This window comes from Acanthopagrus latus, chromosome 6 (assembly GCF_904848185.1).
Source record: "Acanthopagrus latus isolate v.2019 chromosome 6, fAcaLat1.1, whole genome shotgun sequence".
Taxonomy (NCBI): domain Eukaryota; kingdom Metazoa; phylum Chordata; class Actinopteri; order Spariformes; family Sparidae; genus Acanthopagrus; species Acanthopagrus latus.
The window spans coordinates 27,800,806-27,824,760 of NC_051044.1; the positions used below are offsets into that span (position 1 = coordinate 27,800,806).

A 23,955-nucleotide genomic window follows, 5' to 3' on the forward strand; every position below is an offset into this window, starting at 1 on the left:
TTACGGGTGCACAGTGTTGTACATATTGCAATTATTTTGGCAGATAATCAGATATGATGCATGGTAAGTGGGAATGATAATTTTTGCATCACAATTTAATTTTCAATAAAAAAACCTATTAAAAATTCTAATGATGTGACATTTGTTAAGGTCTGAACCAAACAAACATGTTTTATTACAAGTTGAGAACGCGATTTGTAGGCCAGGACATCTCTGCAGCACTACAGTACTTCTTTACAATGCTGTTTTGTAACACATTCTACAGTTATCAAAAAAGTGCAGCTTCTGCATTTGAGATACAGTAATTGGCCATAATGTGATTTTGCTAATATTTTGATTAATTGTGCAACCCTAGTCTAATTTATGCACATTGATACTGTCTAGTGTTTGAGCAGTAATATAAATGATGTACATGCTTTTCTAACACAGATGGTAGAACAGCTGTGATTGAAAGAATTAGGCATTAACGGATACAATAATCTACCAGATCTGGACCCTGCTCTGTCATTCTGTGACTGCATGCTGACTGCCCCGGAGAGGTGGAAAAACGCTAAATATGTGATGTGAGAAATATTCATCTACTATATGGAGACAGTCTGCGAGGTGATTCATATTGTATGTAGCTGGAGAAGCGTACTGTTGCTGGGAGTGCGTATATTGCCAGTAGAGTCACGTCTGTGTGCCTGTCCCTTTTCTGTGAATTGTGAAATGGGGGCCAATACTGATCAAGCCAACCATAAGCATTGCTCTAGGTGGGGGTATCCATTATGTTGCTCTGACTGAAAAGGCCCCACACTGGCTCCAACAGGAACCAGAAGGGGATTTGTTTTGCTCAATAAGTGGTGAAAATGGTATCAAAATGTTTTTTCCCCCCACACAGCAGCTGATTTATAAGTCTGCATGTCTCCAGTTTCCTGCTGCTGCGTTAAAGCAGGAGGTGGGGTCATTAAACTGATGACATAGCTCTGCCTCTCTGTCACTGTCAGTAAAAAGCACCCAGTTGGAAGGCTTGGGTTGGTCACTGGAGACACTTGGTTCATTTGTAGATGCGTTTTCTTTGGACAGACTGCTTAATTTTCAACACAAATACATACCATTACAAGACTGAATATGTTGAGTCCCAATGATTCCCAAAACCACATATATCACAGGATCCACAAAGACCTGACTGTTGCAGGGCCAGTGACTGGTGTTCCAGACCTTCTTTGTATGGTTGCAGTGAGGTTTATGTAACAAAACTACTTGGCTAGGTGAACAGATCGCGGTTTGGGGTAAAAACATTCACATGAAAGGGAGAAACAGAAAAAATGAACAGGTTTGATCACAGCTGTACGTGCTTCAGTGCACTAAGGCGATGTTGTTCTGAGCCATTTGGTTCTTTTTGTGTAAATGCAGCGAGACTACTATCTACAGAAGAGCATGTTGGAGGACCGCTTCCCATCTGACCAGAGCCAGGAGCTCTGGTGCCCAGAATGCAGAGCACAGCAAGTCCACAGCCATCATCATTAGAGCTCTACATCCGTGGACACTAATGGCTGTCCCTGTTCTGCTGGCTCTGCACTTTCAGAGGGCTCATCTGAGACTTGAGGGTGTGAACACGTGAATTAATTCAAGAGCGATGAATTCACCATTCTTGTTCCTTGCTTTCGAGCAGGATGCAGGCTGCAAAAACCTTTGGTAGCAAAGAGCCACTACGAGTGCATAAGTGGTGACGTCCTCTTTCAACCACCCTTGAATCATCAAAGGAGGCTAATTGGGGAGTTTGTCCTCGTTTATCTTCATTTAAAGTCTGGCTAAGATGGCGTTGTTTACTCGTTTCAATATTGAGAACGGGGGAGCTGGGAGGAGAGACAAACAGTGGTGGCAGTGTTAAACTGGGGGATGGGGCTGGTAAAATTGATGTGCTGTGGATGTGCTATCCCTGGACTCCTAATTGCATTTTAAGATTTAAAATGACCACATTAGGATCTTCCAAAAGGAAATAATTCTAGCATCAAAAGGTCCGGTAGTAAACATCTGCATGCATATTTTTCAGTGGAATGAAGATTTATTACCTCTATTTCTCAAGAAAGTGTTAAATGCAATATTTGAAAATCAATACAGGGCCATGACAGGGCACATTCATCAAGTTTGTTTATTTCGTCTGTCATGGTGAGAAGCTTTACTTGGCCATCTTTTTCCAATTACATGCAAAGGCGGACATAGTCTAACCCCCTCTGTTGTTTCTGTGGTGGCAGTATAGATTTTCAGCCGTCCAAATGAACTCTTTACAGAAGAGCCTGCAGTCATTGTGCTTGGCCTTTTCACTGGTTTTAGGCACAATCATCCCCTCCTCCAAATGTACACTTTACAAATCAATAAACCTTCGCAGTAATTCCACTCTGTGTGCCCCTGAGAGCTTCACTGTATATCAGAAGTAGAATTAAATCGTTGCGGTTCCCTGTTGCCTTCACCACTGAACAGGCTGGTTAATTGATGTAATGGTAGAGATTGCATGTTTTGTTATGGCCTGATATATTTATATTATTCTGTGTCAGCCACTTGACCAAATAGGATGCAGAAAGGTTTAATCTTTTTTTCTGATGGGTTTGTGTAGATTTCCCAGGGTTTTCAGATGGTTGCACAATTTATGATTTGACTTCTGGATCGAGTGCAATCCTTGCAAATGTTGTTGATGATGATTAGCCCAATGGCTGTGCTCTATACTACCTGATGCTGATCAATACCTATATCGCAGGCAATCAATACCCTATATGGAGCAGAGGCTGGGATCCCAAGTGCAGGTCTCTGGTTGGAATCTGACCAAAACCGACATAGAGGGACAAATACTTATAATGATTTCCAGGGGAAAAAATACTCCAAAGACAATGTATCAGCTACATTTTTTTTACTTTGATCATCAGAGAGGAGTGGTTTAGACAGTTACAGAGTGGGATTTACAGCCTAAGAATAAACTCAGTCCTCATGCTCTCATCAGAAACAAGCTCCCCTGCCAACTAACATCTGTTGTGTTACACATCTGTCTTTGTTAAGCCAATATCTGCCAATAATATCAGCCCTGTGATATATCAGCCTGGCTCCAATTTTTGTTTTAAATCATATTAGCTTTGATTTGTGACAATAACGCATAATATGATTAGTTTCATGGAAATGGCAAAATGAAAAACACAATTGTGTATGCTGGCAGAAGACTCCATTCACTTGTCCAAGGCTGTGTAATTGTTGTTTAATCTCGTTAAATGGCCTTCACCAAACTTGTCCTTTGCTGGTACTGCTTTTTAAATATGCACACTCAGAGTAGTTGCCAGATAAAATTACATGTGTTATTTAGACAGATTTGTTGTCAGGGTATAGACATAAAGGTAGAGTGTTGTTCTACAGGAACATTATTCATCTCTTGATGCCACTTAAACAAGTCACTTGCATTTGATCAAATCTGTTTCTCAATAACTTCATTCTGGATCACCAGTTCAGCACTCAGGCACTGCAGCCAACTGGTGATAGAGACTCCAATTAAGAGGTGTATGCTGCTAAGATGCAGTGTACCAGCCATTGTTCATCATCATTAGACATGGCTGGGGAGTATGCATAATGTATGATGTAGTCATTCCAAATGTAACACATAAACTGTTAAAAGCTTTGAGATGAAAGCTAGGATGTCAGACAGTGAAGAGCCTCCCCCGGACTGACCACAGACCCTGCTGCGCCCACAGCATGAGATAGAATCAGAGATCAATCACCGGCTTCGTTAATGGAGCCAACAGCAGAGGGGAATTCTGCTTGATTCTATCACCAGGTTACTAAAAAGTTGCAAGGTGGAATCCAATAAGCACTTCTGTCTTTATGATATCTTACATTTATAGATATATGAAGAAAGACTGAGCGCTCATTGAAGTGTATTAGCTATTTAGGTTCTGTTAACAACCTTCCTCTGTCACAGCTAGAAACATTCATAAACGAGGCACAGTCTGCTCTTATTGATTTGTTCTATTTGTCACCCAGTCACCCTCTATTGAGGCAAATGTTATTAACCTACTGTACAGTATTTATATCTCTATTCCATGTTTCAAACTTGCAGCAAAAAGACATTACTGATTTTTTAAACCATATGAAGATGTTTAAAAGAGTGAAAAGGGTTTATATTTTGCTGTAGTTTGTATTTTATTAGTTGCATTTTATTTGTCTAAATACAAATTGTAAAAGTTAAGAATTGTGCACAATTACTGAATAGAAACAACATGTTTTCTAGGAAAATGTACTGTTAAAAACTCTGTGCTGTCCCAACTTCAATAAGTCCAAAACAGAGCAATTCCTAAACCTCCCTTTAATAGAGTCTTTCAGGGAGGCACAGGAAGAGGAACAAATGCCTCCATTCAGTAGCGTCCAAAATGCTAATGCCTCCGGCTCTTAACACGTTTATAAGGGTTCCCATGTCACGACATGGCATAGTCCTCACTAATGGGGGCTGTGGCTGGGGACCGCATGAAAAAGCCAGACACATTACAGAACATGACAAATATGACAACAAGACCAGTGGTTTCCTGGGGAACGGTTCTTCCGATTCCCCCTTTTTCCTTTTTGAATATACACGCAAGCGTGTTATGTCACACCGGACATTTATTCACGATGACTGCTGTTTTGAGCTAAGTGTGGACAGTGACATTTAAAATATAAAGTCACTGGTGTTGTGTGGTGTGACTATTAAAGCCCACACATCATGTCGTCATGGATTTTGTGGGCTTGTAGAGGTGAAAAAAAAAGTGGCAAAAATGTGGCCGATAACACATGTGCTGTCACTGGAACGGTTGGCCATTCCAGTGGGTAATATTGAATTCCAGTAACTATCTGCTCCTTTATGTAAATTATGGCAACACAAGGTTCTGTATTGGAGAAACTTTCTACAAGCAAATAAATGAAAGTCAGGCAGGGTTTAGTGATTGCTTGGGAAAGTAATTACTCCTTATCTGTATTGGTGCTGGCAGGCAGTATGCAGTGCCAGGCCGCGGCCTCCAGCCCTTTTGGATTGATGTTATGTCAACTGCTCAAAAGGTAATTCTTGAGTGACATTCTGGTCAACCTGTGGGACATGTCAATGTTGTATTGACCACTTTGAATGATTAGAGTTCATCAGGCCTTTTTCTTAACTCCATTTTCAATATGTCATTTCATGATTGAAAGAACACAGGTGTTCCAAAGAGACACAACATTGGATTTGTATGTTTGAACTATTTAGGGGATGAGATGGAATCTCTCAAGACTTTACTCTCAATAGCGCTATTGTTGTTCTAATGGAGAATACATGCTAAACATTAGAGGTGTGGAAATTTCTTATTTTGAGATGCATCGCGATGTGGACATGGAGCATGCAGCTTATGTTGATTGTTAATTGTTCGACAGCTGCACAATAAAGTTACACAGTGACCGAGCTTTGAATTGTGGGAAAACATTAGGCTAACGTTACTTATGTTACTTGTGTTATGTATGTGGCAGGGAGGCAGAGACCATCTGCAAGTGTTGTTTTAAATGGACATCTTGGGGCACTTGTTGGATTTTATGACCTCACTGGGAACCACAAACTGGATGAAACACACACTGAGCGTGACTTCTGCCTTGAAACAATTACCATTAATTTTAGCGATTTTCACCTGAAGCTAACCTCTGCAGCTAAAAATTAGCGAGCCCAGCTAAACTCCAGGATCTGAAGAAGCGCTGTCAACTTTGGTGTCCAACTCTGAGAGAGGCGTGTGCAGCAGAGTCAATGGATACCTTATGTATAAACTACCATTTGAAAAGAATATTATTGGATTAATGTTCTGTTTAATGTGTATGTATCGAAAATATGCAGCTTTTATGTTGTACACTGCTGTAGTCTGATTTCTAGAAGGACTTTCTGAATTAAGAACACATATTTAAATGATGAAAAAGTAGCCATGTGCACTAAATTAGATCATTAAAGATGCCATACCCTGAGATGCATGAGAATTCATTTGAATTGTGACAGCTGAATCATAATCCCATCAAACCATGAAGCCAGTAAAGAATCACCCCTCTACTAAACGTTGTGAATGTAAAAGTGCAAACGGACTGAGCAAAGCAAGGACAAAAGACGGACAGGCTGTCATCAATGCCCCTTTTTGACAGGAGTAAGTTTTTTTGCCATGTAATTTTTGAGAGCAGCCACTGTTGGATCATTTATGTGGTTCAAAACCCTTAATTACACCCACCAGTCCACATTTGTGCTCAGGTGTATCAAATTTCCACTATCAGTTACATTCATTCAGTCACAGCTGGCTGCCCTTTGTTTGTAGTGCCACAGTAATCCCTTGCCTCGTGTTACCATAAATAACTATGAGTCCAATGGGAGTAAGGTACACAGATTTAAAATTTAGATAAAACAGCTCTGGTATTGGATCAGTACTGAGTAAAGGCAGATACCACACATTGAGGTATTTGGTAAAGAGGTTGAGATAGAAAAGGTTGGATTGATGCAGTTTTAGATTTATATACTTTTAATTCCTCATTCTGAACATATTTTTTTCACTTTCAAACCTAGACATGATGAGTTATAGGCACTGAATGTGTAAGTCATTAAGGTGCAAGTTTCCCAGCATCTCTAAAGACTGCCATTCAAAGCACTCTTTAGAACAATTCAGTCAAATGTTTAAGCAAAGGGACTTATATTGTGTCGTGGCAAAACCCATTGCTTAATCAATGCTACATCCTTTTGATGACCCACCTTTGCTTTCAGTGTCCCACAGTTCTTTGCTTACATGACACACCACATCCTCACCATTACATCATTGACACTGCTTTTAATCTGTTGACATGTACAACAAAAGAAATGATAGAATTGAGGTTGCTGGTACCTTCTAGTCCAAAAGAGCCCTTCAGTCTTGTGTTGTTTGCTTTTGGATGGGCTGTCATGGAGCTCACAATGCTGTGTGTTCAATCATCAGTTAACCTGATTACCCAGACACCACATGGAGCTATGGGGAGGTCAGCTGCACGCCTGACTCACCATCAGCCACACTGTTACTAGGATTTCATCCAAACCGCAAAATAAATCCATATTCCAGCCGTGTTTGAAATAACATTCATGATTTGAGCACACCTTTCATTTTCAGGACTATAGATACAGATAGTATGCCAGCCCTAATGACTTTTAGCTCTATTCTCTTCCCTCACCCTGTCTCATTGTAAGTTCGATTTTATGATTAAGCAAATTAGATTTAATCCCACTGAGTGCAGACTGCAGCATGGCAGCTAAATGCTGCTCTGTCAGTGCTCGAACATACACTGAGAATCTGCGGACACCAGTCCCCTTTTGCTCTAACCACTTGATACCTCTTGAGACCTGAATTAACTCCCTCTCTGCTCATTGGAAATGTAGAGCTTTTACCTCTCAACCTCCCACTGCGTAACCCCTTTTGCAGCATGTAATATTGAATACTAAATGCATATTTTGCTTGGCTTTACTGGAGGCTGCATAGATTTTTGTATGCTTTGGATTTAAAGAACCTGCTTGAACAAAATGAATGTTTGCTAAAGGGGGACTGCAGCAAATGTCACCACTCATGACTAATCTAATCTGGACAAATTTTATTGATTGGCCTACAGAGGACTGCTATAATCGTCTCCTCCATAGCTATTTGTTATTGAGCTATGACATGTGTGGATATGCGTAGATAGGTCTGGAATGGCTGATGTTGTTTGCTAACAGGATGCTAATGTTATTTTAATTCATGAGGGTAAAAAATTCTATTGCTAATAGTGGTGTCCTAGACAGTAATTCTTGCCCCAAATTATGATCTGAAGAAAACATTGAAGAAATGAAACTTATACTATTTGTATGCATTTTCAATACAACAATGTGCAAAAAACAGAAAAAACGTCACCCGTATTATATCACCTGAATTGCTTTGGACTTTTTTGCATCCTGATTGTTCTCTTCTTTCTGTAGTGAAAAATTGTTAACATAAAGCTTTATATGGTGATATTGGAATTGAATACAAAAAAAAAAATATTGTCAAGCTAAGTCAGAAATGAGTATAACAATACATGCTAGGATATGGGAAAAATACAGCAGTTCTCCTCTATGTGACTTTGAGTACAACAAACAGCAGACCTCAACCCACACACAGAAGACACAAAGCTATATTCTGTCTTCAGGCAGAGCTTTTGATGTTAGCCTGACAAAAGCACCAACTCCAAAAGCCCCATTCACTGCATTTTTTTAATGCCCCATGTGTCCTTTCAAGTATTGAAAAGATAACTTTCTGGGTGTGCCTCGTGTTTCAGTTTGAGACAGGCATTTGTTTCATTTGTTCGAGCATCCTTTCAAGTGGCACTAGCTCTAAGAAACACTGAGAGCTTTGGGCTCTTGATTTGGCGAGACAGCCCACATCTGTCCTGATGGTTTGATGTTGAGTAGATATTTCAGCACACATATGATGTCCTGTGGTTACAGTTCTCATTTTATGAATTCTTCCACAGTTATATCATTCTACTTTAAAATTTTTGTACAGAAACAATAAGATAATGATGGAAACCAGCAACATTTCTTTACTAGCCCAGATGAGAAAATTACCTATTTTGCCCAAAGTCACCAGGTGCTCTTTTATGCTCATCCATAAATTTCTCAGGTACACTGTTGTTTTATTGAGCTGTCCATGTCATTCATGAGGTTGTAGGCAAATGTCAGGTGCACTTCCTCAACAGGCCCCTCCAGCAACAGTGAATAGTTTCTATTGATTTAAAATTTTATAAGCCACTGCTACTTTGAGACCCCAAGTATCCTGTGCTGTGCTTGATGTTCCTGTGACATATGTAGCATGAAAAACGTAACCAGGCACTGATAAGCACAATCCATCTAGTGAGGCCAGAAGGGATATTTGCATTGTAGCATGGTTCTTGGTGTACTTTATAGAATTGTGCCCGTGGGCATGGGCTAATTGGCTATCAAGAGAGGCTCTGAGAAAAATAGGGCTAAGGGTTTCCCACCACTCTGTGCTTCCCAGGTTCCAAAGTGAAGACAACAGAGAAATTTGTGGTGCTGCTGCATGGCACATTCTCCAAAACAGGGACATTTTAAGGATAAATATTGGAGAATCAAGGAGTTCCTGTGTTGCTAAGGCAAAGCAACACATTCAGCCCACACACACACTGAAGTAGACCAGCCCAGTGTTCTTTTTATGTGCTCAGTGAATGGCCATGAGGATGAGGCTTGAAAAGTTGTGCGGCCGGCCTATTGACGAGCACGTCTGTGTAAAAACACACACAGACAAGGCCTTGCCCTCAACACCCCCAACAGTCCACACACGCACTTTTAATTCGTCTCAAATATTGGTCTGCCTCCTCATCTCTTGCTGTGCATCCATGTGAGACAGATCCCACCAACATTTTCCACCGCAGGATTAACTGTGTAGCGCGACGGGCTGCTCTGCCTCAGTGCTCCTGAAGGGCTGACCCCGACATGTGTGTGAAGAGGTGGCCAGCAGGCCACTCCTTAAAAGGCTATTAGATCCTTACGGCTTATTATGAGTGGGCGTGCAACTGAATTATCTGCCCTGCTTTCCCTTGTCACGGGGCTATAGGTGGAAAAAAGCTTGTTTTCTGGAAATAATTAATACTGCTTGTTGTCATAATAATAGTGAGTTGAGCACATTGCTTGTGTCTGGATTGTTTCCTGATGAACCCTTTTCTCTGACAGGTGGGCTGCTGCTGATTGAGAGATTATCATCTTCTCATTTATCTTCCTGCATGCAGAACCGTTTCTGTTTCATTACAGCTGAGCCAGCCTCTCTCCAGAAAGGGATTTGATTCCGGCTAGAGTGAGACTTTGCATGAGACTGTGCATGTATGTGCCTGTGTGTGTGCTGATCCATTCAACCATTTGGAAGGCTGTGTGTCTATCCAGGGTGTATCTCAAAGCAGAGCCAAGTCTGGTTACCATGCCTACACATTTTAATAAGCGACACCGCATTTATCTTAATGAATTCATTTTCAAGCTTATGTTTGCCTCTGTAGTCTCTGTCAGCTGTGTACACACTCTAAATAGCTGTAGAGTGGAGGCCTTTTCCATTGCTAAAAGTGACCGGAGGGAAATAGCTTATTGATTCTTTGGGGGAAACATGATTAAATTGAGGTCTAAGTGGACACTTCATCTGAACTTGTCTACAGAAGAGAAGATAAGAAAGTAGAAAGGAGCCAGTCTGCTTTTGTCCAGGTTCTGATCTAATATTTCCTCTTTGATAGAGCTTAATTCAGTGCTTCTTTCTACTTTTTCAGAAAGAGGTTGGCACCAATATTTTGACTTTAAGTCTAAATATATATATGAAAAACAGTGCTACACTGTTTTGGTTAAACATATAGGACCCGATATAAACTGGGCTCAAAGTAAAGTGCAAGGTGCAAAAAGGTTATTAGTCATAAGTGTGTTTTGCACTTATTACAAATGAATAAGTGACCCATTCCCTTACAAACCTACCTGGTGCACCCAGCACATTGCTATTTAAATGTATTTCTCTGTCTCTCTACAATGTGTTCTCAAGTATCAAAATATGGCAATGATTGATTTATTGCAAATCAGTGCTCAGTAGCAGCAACGTTATTCAGTTAGTACCCTTGAAAGTCCTGAGTTCGGTATCCAACCCGATCCAGAAGATCACAATGCACCAGCAGTGCTCTGACCACACCTCATTTAAAGTCCTACATGTCTGCTGGTGCACAGTCGTCGCAAGTACATTTACACAACATGGACACTGGGTGTGAAAGTGAGAACTGTGTTGGTCTGAAATTAGCAATGCTTTGCACTGGGCATACGATAGAGCCCATAATCTTGAAACTCCTGTCTTAAGTGAAGCTTTTCTTGAAGACTAAAATATTTAAAACGCGTTCTTTGCGCCATTGTGAACTTGCATTGCGAGGACCTCATTTTACTGTCATGCTGCTAATATCAATCGTGGCAGTTCAATTCATAACATTTTACATGATGAGTATAGCCTTGTAAAAGTGGTGTTTGCTTGCTTACAGTAGGCATTGTGCAGCCAGAGATGGAACAGACGTTGTTGTGCACATTGTGTTCAGTAGGTGTGCTAATCAGGACTAGAGATCCCCTGATCGCTGCCATGATATCTGAGTGCACCATCTGTGATGCTCGGATGGCCGGCAGTCTGGCTGAGAGAGCCTGATGACAGTCTGATCCGGCCCTTGTCCTCACAGGTCGGCAGTCAGCTCTGCCTTCACTCCACTGTGAGTGAGCTGTTTCTCTAGTCTCAAAAGACCTGGAAGCATTTAACACTTGCTTTCAGACACTTCATAAGCTTTGCCGCTATTACAACTTTAAACATTTTGTAGCTCAGATTGACCACAGAATGTGTGCCGCCCCCCCCTGATGTTTTTGATGTCCTTGATTTTGGTGTTGTTAGATAACGGTTTTTGATCAGTTTCTCTGTAGTGTGCTGCGCTGAATAACTCAGCTGTCACCGCAGATCTGGAAATAATTGAGGGGACTGTTAAAGTGCCACGGATAATGGAGAATTACACATAAATGTGGGCAATTTCCTTGCTGGAATTTTGTCTGTTTTTCATTTACAGTCACAGGTCAGAAACAGTACCAGTCACATCTCTGGCAGTAAACCGTAGGCTCCAGCTGAGTTCAAATAGAGTTTGTGATGGAATTCTCCGACCTGAAATAAACACATAAACACACATGTAGCCTGCTGCAGTAAACAGCTGCACAATGTATCAACCCAGGACAACTTTTCATCAGTGCCTAAGTGATCTGTGTGACGATAGGGACACCTGTTACCATGACAACTTGTAAGAAAGTCATAGAGAATGCATTGGTTTCCATACTGATCTAGAGTGCAGACAATACCTCACTCTGTATCAGCCAAAGGCAGGTTTGCTTCTTCTATCTGCAAGTGCCAGGTTAGAGGCTTATTGACCGTTTTTGACAGACTGACTAACAGACGAGTTTTTGGTGAAATGGGCCGTATGCCCAAAGTTCAATTAAAAGCCTCACACTGTGTGTTGCCAGCATATTTGCCACATGATGGAAAAAGTGTACATCAGTCTTTACACAAGCTCAGCAATCTGAGCATCCTTGAGGGATATTGATGGCTCTGCATTAACGCATTTTCTAACTTTTTCTTTAATGCTTTAACATTTATCTCATCTGAACAGGTTGAAGGAGATTTTCAGGTGCTACTTGAGCACATGCTGCGGAAAAACGGCGCTACATTTGGGGATTTTAGTAGGGCCGTAAACTCACTGAGTAGCCACCTGCATTTTTCTTTCTCTGCTCTCAAAGCTGACAGTGGGGGAGCAGCATGGCTTTAGTTTCAAACAAGCCTGGTGCTGTTCGTGCTTTTCTCCCATTCGACCTGCTCTCTCCCAACGGGGGCAGCAGGTCAAGAGAGCATTATTTTGATTCCACTGACACGATACGGCTGCAGCCCTCCATCTTGTAGTGGTCCGATAACATTTAGTGATTGCTGCTTGAGGCAGATAAGAGATGTGTCATGAATTAAAGACACTGTAAACATTTGCTGTGAGAGCGCAACGGATTATCTCATTTTAAATTGAATTTCTGAATGAGTCCTAGCCAAGTGAAGTCAGAGTGTATGCTCCCAAACCATGTCAGAGTGGGCAATTAGACAAATGACACATCAGGTGGTGGTGAAATATGGGGACAGTAGAAATAAGCGGGTTGATTATGGGAGGGTTTTTTTTTTTAGTTGCATGATCTGCTTATACTTTCTTCCTGACTTCCTTTATGGCATTTTAACAATCGGTTCAAAGTGTGAATAAACGTTTGCCTTCTTGCCTCTGTTAGTCATGTCCAAATCAGTGAATCAACTGGGCTGGAAGTGTGAATGAGCCTGAGTGGCCGGAGAGAAACGGGAAGAGGCTTTCCCCGGGGCAGTGCCCAGGACAATGTCAGGTTTGTCTGGCCCGAGTGCATGAACACTAAGCTTTTCGGAACTGGCAGGCCGCCCCGGTACCTACCCATCTCCCCCGGCTTCCAGAGCTGTCCAGCCCCGGAGCACTAAGCATTTGTGCAAAGTTCATAAGGCTTCCCTCTGTTTGTGTGGCCATAATGGCAGCTCCATCCTGTTGTAGCTCAAAGAGTGCTTATGGGCTCTGAGGGCCTCGCGCTGGCGCTGCAGAGGCGTGTGAGTGTTCTCAGTTACTGACTTTGGCTGAATGCTCTCATTATGAAAAGACCAGTGTCCCCCCCCCCCAACCCACCCCACCCTCCACCGACAGCTCAGAATCTGAGCCTCCAGTATCAGCACTTTTTAATCATGTTCTCCGTCTGCTTTTTAAACCCAATTTGCCAAATGAAACCCTCAAGTTAGATAAAGATTAAAAGCCGGTATGTTCACTTCACCCCGTTCATTTACTGAAATAATGAGTAAGGAAAGCTGCATCTGCAAGTTAAATCAAGATGATTTATATGTAACATAACAGAAAAAGCAGGCAATTTGCTTTAAATGGTTGTATTTCGTTGAAATAAATGCTTTTTTCCAGTGAAATGAATCAGTCCAAATTGTTCATAACAAGCTGCTAAATGACTTCTTATATCGAACCAGTTGTATATCCTAGGTACACAATCTCACCTCCACTATTTCCCGAGTGTCAGCATTCGTGAGGCCGTGTGATAATAACCTTATTTGTGGCTGCAAGTTCCATCTAAGCCGCCATGCTTTTGGTTGGTTTTTCACTACGGTTACGACCCACATCAGCATAATTCAAGCATGACCCTCCTCCCCCCTTTCATTTTCTGCCTTTCTCCCGGTTAAAGCCCGAGTCTCAGACTAGGGTCCACACCATACATCATCCAGAGTGGGGGCGCTTCCTCCCTTCCCCCTCATGTGTCGTGGGAGAGAGACTGCAGGTTTTTTTTTTTTTTTTTTTGCCGGGCTGGTGGAAGGCTCTTATCGACAGTCTCAGCACTCTCTGTGCACTGAGCTTCCCCTGACACATCACCCAGCCTCCACTCAAGTCCATATGTATAGTCCTGGAGTCATGTCCCTGTTCACCAGCATGGAACCGTCAGGTCCTCTTGAATCTAGTGGCATACTAAGAAAAAAATCAAACGTTTTCCTTCAAATATCTTTTAACAGTCGGAGGACAGGCGTGAGCTTCAAAGCTCTGACAGCACTGGACTAATGCTGGCCGACAATCTTCAGCAGTATTAGCAATTAAGGAGATTTTCACTGGCTGACAGAAGAAGATTGCAGCAGGAGTAAAACTTAACAGATTTTCACTCAGCAGGTGATCTGTGCTCCCCCCTGCTGCACTGTCCATATTTTTTCTTCAATTGATCATTGCAAATAAATACTTTTCATTGAGCCTTCAGGTGCAGCAAGCATCTTTCATGACGCTGAAGGGAGGGGGGGCGAGATGGAACTTGCATTCCTCCACTCTCCTTTGTACACACCCGGTGAATAGCCTTTAGATTGGGCTTTGTGGGAATGATTGTCAGTGGCTTAATGAGCGTCTTTGCCAAGCTAGAGGCTTTGGCAACATATGTGACTACAGTGCCTCTGTTCCTCTCTGTCTGTATGACACAACGCACAACGGGCTCAGCACTCTCCATTTCTCTGCAAATCTGATTTTACCTAACCCGTGGTTTACTCTTCTCGTGGATGTTATTACCTGGATTGGAATAGTTTCACCTCTCATGGGGACCAGAGCTAAGAATGAAGTAAAATCTTGTAAGTATCCCACAATATCTAGGGATGTGTATAAAGCTGTGGCAGTAGATTTAGGTTAAGCGTGTTTTGGTCTTTCCATGTGCTGGAGACACTCTGGGAAACATTCAGTAGGTTTTCCTTCTAGAAAAGCCAAGATGAGAATTGTCGGCTTATGATTCACATTCTGAATGAATTGAATCGTCAGTTTCATAAGGTTGTTTTGTGGCTTTTTGTAAATGAAACAAACACACTTGAGTGCAAAAACAGAACTCTGCGGCATATTGGAGAAACATCTGCCAAAACAGTTTATTATTGATCATTAATTATTCTCCTATTTTAAGTTATAATGTTGTCATGCTTGCCTTGATTGTATGAGCCCACAACAGCCACGGTCATTTTTAGAGAGTTTTGATCAACCAAGCGAAGAGCCAAATCAGCTCTGTGACTAAACAAAGTACTCTTCAGAACTTCACAAATCCACATACTGCAGTCTGTTGTATTTGCAGTCATACATGTTGTATTTTACAGAATCAGGTCAATAAGGTAAAGGAAAAATAATGAGTATGCAAAGCTAAAGTTAAAATGATAGTTACTTTAATCAGTGTCAGTTATTATTCTGTTATTGACAAAACAAAGACACATTTGTGGTTATAAATATTACCACACAAAATAAATACATAATTAGACCAGCTGGTTTCTGTCTAGATTAAAGCTCATCTTTCGCTGCACAACATGAATCAGGGTTTAATGAGATTCTCAAAGAATCTGCAGTCATATGTTCAGGACAAAAAGCCTTTAACTTGATAAGGTTTTAAATGGATTGGTTGTGTTTTATTGTGCAACAGACAAAACATATAATACAGCGTGTCAAGATCAATTCCTGAACCCTCACTAAATAAATCCAGGCGGTATCTGTGTGCCCTGAATTTAATTTAGCCTAAATAAATTATATTAACTTGGCACTGTGTTATAGACTGAACAGAATTGGAACAATGATTTAAAATATGGAATATTTTTCAAAGATCACCAACATTTTATTTATATCTATTCTACAAGGTCAAAGATTCATGTTAATCTTTCTTGAAATGATTTCCTGTCATTAATAATGTTGAATTAGTGGATTATTTTGTTTTGACGCTCTAGTGTAGTGTGTGTTATGTAGCCAAACTCGTTGAAGAGATTATGTTAAAGGCAATATGAATCTGTTGCAGAAAGCATGTCTCCTTTTTGTAACAAAAACTGTGCGATAAGATCAAAACATTTATTCAATTTTGCGGTCATTTAGGAGGCTGCATTCTTGATTTGTGTTGTGTTAAGCAGAGAGGTGTCTCTGTTTTTTAGCTCGCCCACACTGCTATAAATGAGTGAACAAAATAACAGAAACACCTGTCAGTATAACACTAACAATTCAGCAGCGCTACAAATCACTCTGAAACAGATTCAACTCAAAACTGAACAGCATGACGTTCATTGCAGAACTTTTAGACTGAGTTAGTTTTTGCTAGGTGTGATAAACTGGTGAACTGGTCGTATCCTTACTGCAACTTAATAACTTTGAGTCATTGGTACTTATTTCAAGAAATTACCCTAAACAATAACCTTAACAATGCTGTTATTGAGAGAGATCCCATTCGGAAGAACTCATTGGTAGATCATGTAGAGATTCTGCCTTGTCATGTTGAAAATATCAAGCTCCTTCCAATCGATTTGTCTCAACACAAGCTCAGCTCAACCCCGTTAAGTGATGGAGAGCCACAGGAACTGGGCCACACATCCGACAGCTTTGTCAAACAGCTTAGCCAGAGCAACGCTGTCCAGATGCTCGGCTCGAGCATGGAACAGGAAATTCAAATGCGGAGAACCCCTCATTTCACAAGCTGAAATTATGATTTTGGCTGCATGTATATTGAACACCTGAAGGGATTAAAAATGGATGAAGCAGCAAAGGTATTTCTGTAAAAATGTGGGTCTGCTGCTGCTCCGTGTGTGCTGTAGGGACATCAGAAATCCTCGGTTGTTGGCAGAAATAAATTGCTTTGGGGTCTGATGGAGGTAAGGATTTGGGATATAAGAGCCATCGATCATGTCTTGCTGTGGCACAGTTTCGTCTGGGGAAATTGCCAGCATCAGTCAGACGAAGTGAATGAATGTGGAGAGGGGCACGCTGTGTTAGTTCTCACAAAATAATATTCCAGTCCCTGCAGTCCAACTTGTGAATTCATCTCTCTGCCGGCTACTCAGTGAGGATCACACACTAATGTGATTATTGTCCTGGGCAAGGGCCACTCCTGTGAGACTTCAAAGAGCACATCAGAGGGAAAAATGAAAAAAAAAAAAAAAGCTGTAAGCTGTGATGCACACAGGTGCAGAGCACCTTCTGAAACATTTTCTCTGGCTTTAAACATATTAACAGGTTCAAAGTGAGGACTCTGACAGCATCTGTTATGTAGCTTTAGCCTACACAGCACATACACTCACATACTGTACATGATATATTATCATGATATGTGACATGCCTTGGTGATCAGTTTAAGTGGTTTTATTCAGCATATAAATTATTCAAAAGATTAGAATTAAAAGTCATAATCCGAAGCAGAAATGGAGATGCTACTATAGATGTATTCAGTTCAGTTCTCATTCCTGGTTAAGCCTGAATATTTCAAGTAGAACTTCATATTTTACAGAGAGAAACAGCTTTCAGACACACAGAAGAGTAGCTAATTAGCAGCAGGGAAAAGCCTTCATACGCTTTGTTATGACAAAAAGTGGAAAGCTTTTAGTAAAATGCACATCGCTGACAAGATGAAACCACTTGAGTTGTTTGTTCTCTCTTTTTTTGCAAATGAACTACATCATATGTTTACTTGCTCCAGGATGTCCATTCCCAGCTGGTGACATGACCATCCTGCTGTAGTGCTGTATGTAGTTTCATGAGGCTCTGCAGGGTCACTGTAGGTTATACAACACTCTCTCTCCCTGGTGAGAAGAGTTCATGTAGGGTTGTAAGGATCATTCTTCATTAGTTCATATAGAATGCACGGGTCAAAAACCCTGCAGTTCATCAGAGCAGCAGCTCTATATCTTTGTTTAATCGAGCCCTCATTCCTCCACACCTGAGAGCCTCTCCTCATTCCTCCATCCTCCTCCTCCTCCTGTCATGCTTCTGCACGACTCTAGTCTTCAGTCCCCTTGTCCTGCAAAAGCTACAGACCCCTGAAATATTAATGTGGTGATAATTGAACTGTCATGCCTTCTGAAGTGCGGTAAAATCGAGCCAAATCTCAATTAGACAAGCATATTATCTAATATTGCTCCCACTGCCTAATCTCATTTAACATCCTGTTTCTGTTTTTTTCTCACGCTGTTAATATTTTAATAATAGATGAATTGCATGGCTAAGCTTGTAGTAGAATACTGATCATGCAAATCATTGCCAAAGGTCAGAAAATAGTCTCCTGCAAGGAAAAACAAAACCTCTAAACACAGAGGGAAATTAATGTCTGCATATAAACCTTTAACATCTTCTACATCTTGTTTTGCACTGAGATGCAGACAGAATGTCACATTTGCAAGCTAAATGATTGGATCAAAAAGAGGGGTGAAAAACCTGCATTACAAATATCAGATGAAACGTGAGTCAGTTGGGGCTTAGTGTTAATCAGCTCGGCCGCTGTTTTAATTGTTCTTGAATGATCAAATGCGAATCAGCGTGGAGGCATTATAAGGACTGTGAGAGGGGCGTGTGGAGCTGCTGTCTTCCTGTCTCAGGTCTTTAGCAAAGAGAATATTTTAATCCAGCCTGACAAGACGAGGATCTGCTTAATCCTATTACAAGCTCTCACATTAAACTACAGTAGGCCCACACTTCTCTGCCTGTTGTCTTTGTGTGAGAAAGAGGCAGATGGTGCCAGCTCAAGAGCCTACTGTAGTGAACTCTGAATGGCTGCGCTTGGACCCCACCCCGTTACTAAACAACACATCCACAAGTGCGGAGAATGCTCAAGGACAGACACTTGTTGTTGTTTTTGCCCGTATCCTCCTTTATTTGTGTATTTATTTATGTTCCCTTTATATTTGTTATTTTCTTTCCTTTTGTAAATGTGTGTCTGGGTCTGAGTTAAGGTGTAATGGTAGAGCAGATGGCTGAACTGTAAGAGTCAAGAAACACACAGAGCTTGCCAGCTTCACTGCAGAAGTGTGCCAAAGTCAGTGGAAGCTGCACATTGATCAGGCATACAATATACAGTTGGAGGAAAGCTTAGACACTCTTGGACAAAAACCCAAGAGAACTGAACAGAAATAGGGCTGGGTGATGAAAAAAAAAAAAAAGTACAAAGTCTTGTCACTGGCAAGAATTTACCTGATAAGAAAACTGTATAATATATTGTCGAAATGTAACAGAATTAACAACCTCAGTAACCGAGCTATTTATAGTCAATTATATGGTATTTTCTTTTTTAAAATAAGCACAGGGGGTTGGTTGGGTATCAAGTCAGACCTTTTAGAGATCAGAGCTTTCAGAGTACATTTCCTCAGAGGAAACTATGACGAAATGTAAAGAACTGTGAAATACAAGGTAACTAAAAAGACAGTACTTCCATGACTTCATGGCCTCATTAGTAATAACTATACATTCAGTAGACAAGACTGTTACAAACAGGGCTAGGCAACAAAAGTCCTTTATGAAAAGACACTGTAGCTGGAATGTGAATCTGCACCAACGGGAAACACCACAAATGTATCCCCTGAAGCATCGCCATCCAGTAAAGCACTGGGTTAAAACTCATGGTCTGGACTCCCATGGGGGTCATGAGTTACTTTCCAGGGGTCCAAAGATGGATGTGGCGAAGAAATAAAGTTACTTATTTTAGACTGGGGAGACAATCTAGAACTATACTGCATGCTTTCACCTCTTTAATAGATACATCATATACATTTTTACTATTAGAATGGAAAATAACATGGTGCAGACCCAAGACATGAGTGAATGTTGTAGTCTAATAATCATGTGAAAAGTGTTTTCATTTATGTGATTTATCTAGGATGATTATGAAGTTGAAAGTTTGGAAGCTGTCTGGGTTCGCTTTTTATGGCGACAAAGACATTAATTATGATGAGAAAAATTGGGTTACAATGTCTTTGCATCCAATTGGTCTACATTCAAAGTCATTTGGTGTTGTTGACAAGGAAAAAGTTGTCATGGAGTGCTCTACATCTGTCACTCAGAGGGAGCTTTTAAGGCACGGAGGCAGACTTTTCTTGGCCCGCATCGCTTAATTTTCCTCTCCGTGCCCCCTCTGCCGCAGAGCTTCTGTCCCCTCTGAGCCTTGGCTAAGTCAGGTTAGGGTTCATATTGGCCTTCCCACAGTGAGCAGCTTTTAACCTCCTGCCAGCTACATCAATCTCAGACCGGTGTGATTGCTGCTGAGAGGGGCGGGGATTAAGAACAGCCTGCGGTCTGTAAATCAGGCGAGTCTGTGGGGGCCTCACTTGTGTTCATCATATATGTCCAATAGGCACTATACCCTATGACTTCAATGTAGACATCACCACTCGCAGCCATTAAACCCTAAGAGCGGACCTCCCTCAACCAGATGGCCGACTTGGTTCTCAATAAATGTTTGACGAGGGGAGAACAAATTAAATCAGAAGGCACATAATCAAGCACAGTGTGAATAAAGTGTAATCCATCTAAGGTGGTGTTAGGTTGGTAAAGGATTTTGACCACCACAATAGGACAATGAGAACACAGTGTCTTGTGGGGATTGTAACCCCCCTCACTCTGCTCTTAACCAGGCCAATCTTACCAACAAAGCACAAGCCAATTAGCACAAAGCCCTTACCTTTTGATTTTAATCTGAGTTTAGCAACATAAATCACCATGTCTGGGAACGACTGAAACAAAACAAAGCCGGAGGCATTTTCTAGATGACTTATGAGTCTGAGACACCAATCTTCAGTTTGAAATAAAGTCAATAGGCCTGAATTGTGATTGAGTGGGGCTGATGTGTATTATGTATAGCACACTCGCAGAGTCTGGAGCCGCGATGGTGACGCTGTAGGTGGGTGGGGTAGGGGTCACGAGTTGCTTCAGAAAGGCCAGCATTGAGTCACAGACAGAGTTAATACCATTAACATGAGACACGGTTGAAAAGTTCAGAGTGCACGTTCGTCTGAAAACAGACCTGCACCGAATGAGTGAAATCGACTCTTTTGTTCCCTGGTCAATTATTCAATTACATCTCTTGAACAGGAGTTTGACCTCAGTGTTTCCTATTGAATTTGTAAAAGACAGAGAGAAGATTAGAAAAGATTCGGAGCTTGAGTGAAACACCAGTGTGAAGAGGGAGTTCTGTTCTAGTCACTGCACAGCTGGATGAGCATGCACTAGTTAGAGTACATCTCATGTCCTGGGCACTACTTTTAACTAGTATTGGAGTCCTAGTGTGATTTAGAAATTACCACCCCACAACTGTGTTTCACCAGGGCCATTTGTACAGGATAAGTGAAGTCTGTATTTTACTCAGATTTACTGACATTATCTCCTGGATATGTATCAAGGCTGCGACTAACATCAGCTTTCACAAGCTAAGCATCTGTTCTTCAGCAGCCACAGCATCAGTATAGTTTAGAGTTGATTTTGCCACTCTGCATGTGTTACAAACACGTGGCTGTACTTGAATATACCTTCCGCTGTTCCTGACCTTCCCTGTCATCACTTTGAAACATCATTGAAGCCGATCTAACAGCACAGCTGTTGACTGCTGCTCAACATATTATGAGCCTCGATCAAATTTCTTACTTGTTCAGTTTTCTGAGAACAGAAAACAGATGTTTCAGAAACGAAATACAACCCCAAATCACTGACATGCCAATTCACACAGGACTAATGTCATTACATGACCTCTGTGTTTGGTGAAATATGGTACGTATTATGTGGTTGAATTTTACTTGACAAATTCCGGACATGGCAGATTCACACAGGATTAAGATCACAGACGTCTACTGAGATTATTACAAATAACTAGAAGTCTCCATGTAATACCAGTCCTGTGGAGATAGAGCATTGACATCAATTGAGAGGCAAAGTCCATTCTTGCCACTTTCCCTCATGCAATCTTGACCATGTTAGAAATGAATACAGTATTAACTACTGTATTTATTTGCTATAAATTAAACATATGCTCTTTGTCAATTTAAAAGATAATTTTGCAAGTTTGCAGTATGTTGTAAGGATAGTTAAAAACATTTTTTTTCTTGTGATCCCTACTTTCTCTTTAGAAACAAAGAGTTGATAGTAATATAGCACTGATCCTCTGAGTTTGAAAAAAAATCAGCCCTCTCTGTTGGAATGACTCAGAAGAAGAAAGTTATAATAGACATTGCTGCATCTTTACTGATTGACTGATTGAAATTTAAGATGAAATCATGGTTAAAAACAATCATGTACCCATCATGCATATATGAAAACAATTAATCTCAGGAAATCGTGTTGTTATTGGTGTAGTGTTTTGATGAATTAATATCTTGTTGGGATTGCTGATTTTGTTGTTGTGTAGTGAATATGCATTGTCTTCTGTGTTTTCTATAGTGTTGATCATTTTAGTAGAGCTCTTATACCTGTATCCTTCCCATGGAGTGATGATGTAAATGGGCTTTTAGCAAAATGCACTGCAAATTGAAGCTGTGTTCTGTCCCTGCCAAAAAAATTAAAATACAATAAAATAAATATTGACAGCCGCAGTTCGCTAACTGTTAGATGTGTAGTCTTACTAATGTATTTTCAACAGTCTCAACTTATGACAAACCGACTTTCTCAAGTTTCTCAAGTTCATTTCTGTCGTGCCATTTACTTCTATACATATTAATTCTGGAATAAAGTCCCATGGCGGACTTAGCCTCTATATTGGATGCCCCCTCAACACTGACACTTTAATTGCAATTACTAGACTCAATCAGTGTGATGCTCCTCGCATGTTAAACAAGTTCTGTTTAGTATGAACACCAGAAACTACCTGTCTGAATACTGATAGCCTCACAATTTCGCATTTCTCTAAAGCACTAACATTTTTTATATTATTTTTTCTTTTTGTTATTACGGTGTGTGTTAGCAGCTTCAGCTAATTACCCCGGCATGACCCACCGAGCTGGGTCACAGCCAACACGAGCAAGACTAATGAACTGACACCCCAGAGGGTTTACAGAGCCCCGCTGCAGACACTAAGATTCCCATACATCGCTCTCTTCTATCCTCCTCCTCCTGCACTCTGGACTGATCATGTGCTCATTAGAGTCCAGACTCTGGTCTGTTAGCTGGAAAATGATCCAGCGCTCTGTACTCTGCAGCCTGTCAGTGTGTAAGTGCAGACGGCTTACTCTCTCTGACTGTTAACTATGTATGCTATTTATGCCTAACACCCCTCAGGCAGCGATATCTCTGCAATAATAGATAAATGTGTAGCTGCATTGTTAATCTCTTTGAGTCATTGTTATCAGGAGCATGCAGGAACAGATTCAAACAGCACTGTGATTAAATCGGCTCAGTCTGAACTTTGATGGTAATTTTGATTTCAGTCTTGGCTTGCTTTTGGAGTTAAAGCCTTTTCTTTCTGTAATGCTGAACATCTGCCATGCATTAATAAATCCACAGGCGCTGTCATTAATTTATTTATTTATTTCTGTTGTCGCATAGGAAATATGCTTTCTGCAACAGACTCCCACCGACATCATACTACAAAACAATTTGAGTCCCACGGGAAGGGGGTGATAGCAAGCTTTAATGTGAATATTTCTTTGTCACAGCAAAATTTAAACTAGCAGAGAACAGAGTCCCTGTTGATGCAAATGAAAAACGTGCGGTGTGCCTGGTTATGCCTGGCTGAGCAGAGAGCAGTCGGGCTTCCAGTCATGGGGGATTTGTTGTGTTTGGGGTTTGCCTTTCTGTGTGCCAGCGCGTGGGTGGATTCATGGGGCCTTCTCCGTCTGTGCTGCTCTCACAGGTACCGCATCTTCAGCGCACCAGAGAAATGAACTGAGGACGCAGGAGAGAGAACACTCGTTTCTTGCGGACATCCAAGATTCACCGTGAAAACATGAGGTCGCAGAGGAGTCTGGGATTCGTCGCTGCGCTGGGTGTGATCACCTGTATTTGTGCCTTTCATACGACTGCAGCCATCGACATCCCACTGGAGGGTGAGTGCTCATTTGTCTTTGTCTCAGTGAGTGTTAAAGTAAGGGCGGTTCACTTAAT

The 23,955-nt window shown here is 41.2% G+C and overlaps 1 protein-coding gene across 8 annotated transcripts in view; it reads left to right on the forward strand.

Moving 5' to 3' along the window:
* Positions 1 to 23,955, forward strand: part of chl1b (cell adhesion molecule L1-like b) — a 68,593-nt gene that overhangs the window by 12,629 nt on the left and 32,009 nt on the right. For 7 of the 8 annotated variants that reach the window (XM_037101971.1, XM_037101979.1, XM_037101974.1 and 4 more), the window contains one exon: positions 23,705 to 23,897. In XM_037101971.1, the coding sequence (XP_036957866.1) occupies positions 23,798 to 23,897 (100 nt within the window). In that variant the 5' untranslated portion in view covers positions 23,705 to 23,797. Of the gene's footprint in view, positions 1 to 14,605; positions 14,727 to 23,704; positions 23,898 to 23,955 lie in introns of those variants that run through there. The other variant, XM_037101973.1, reaches the window with a different exon arrangement.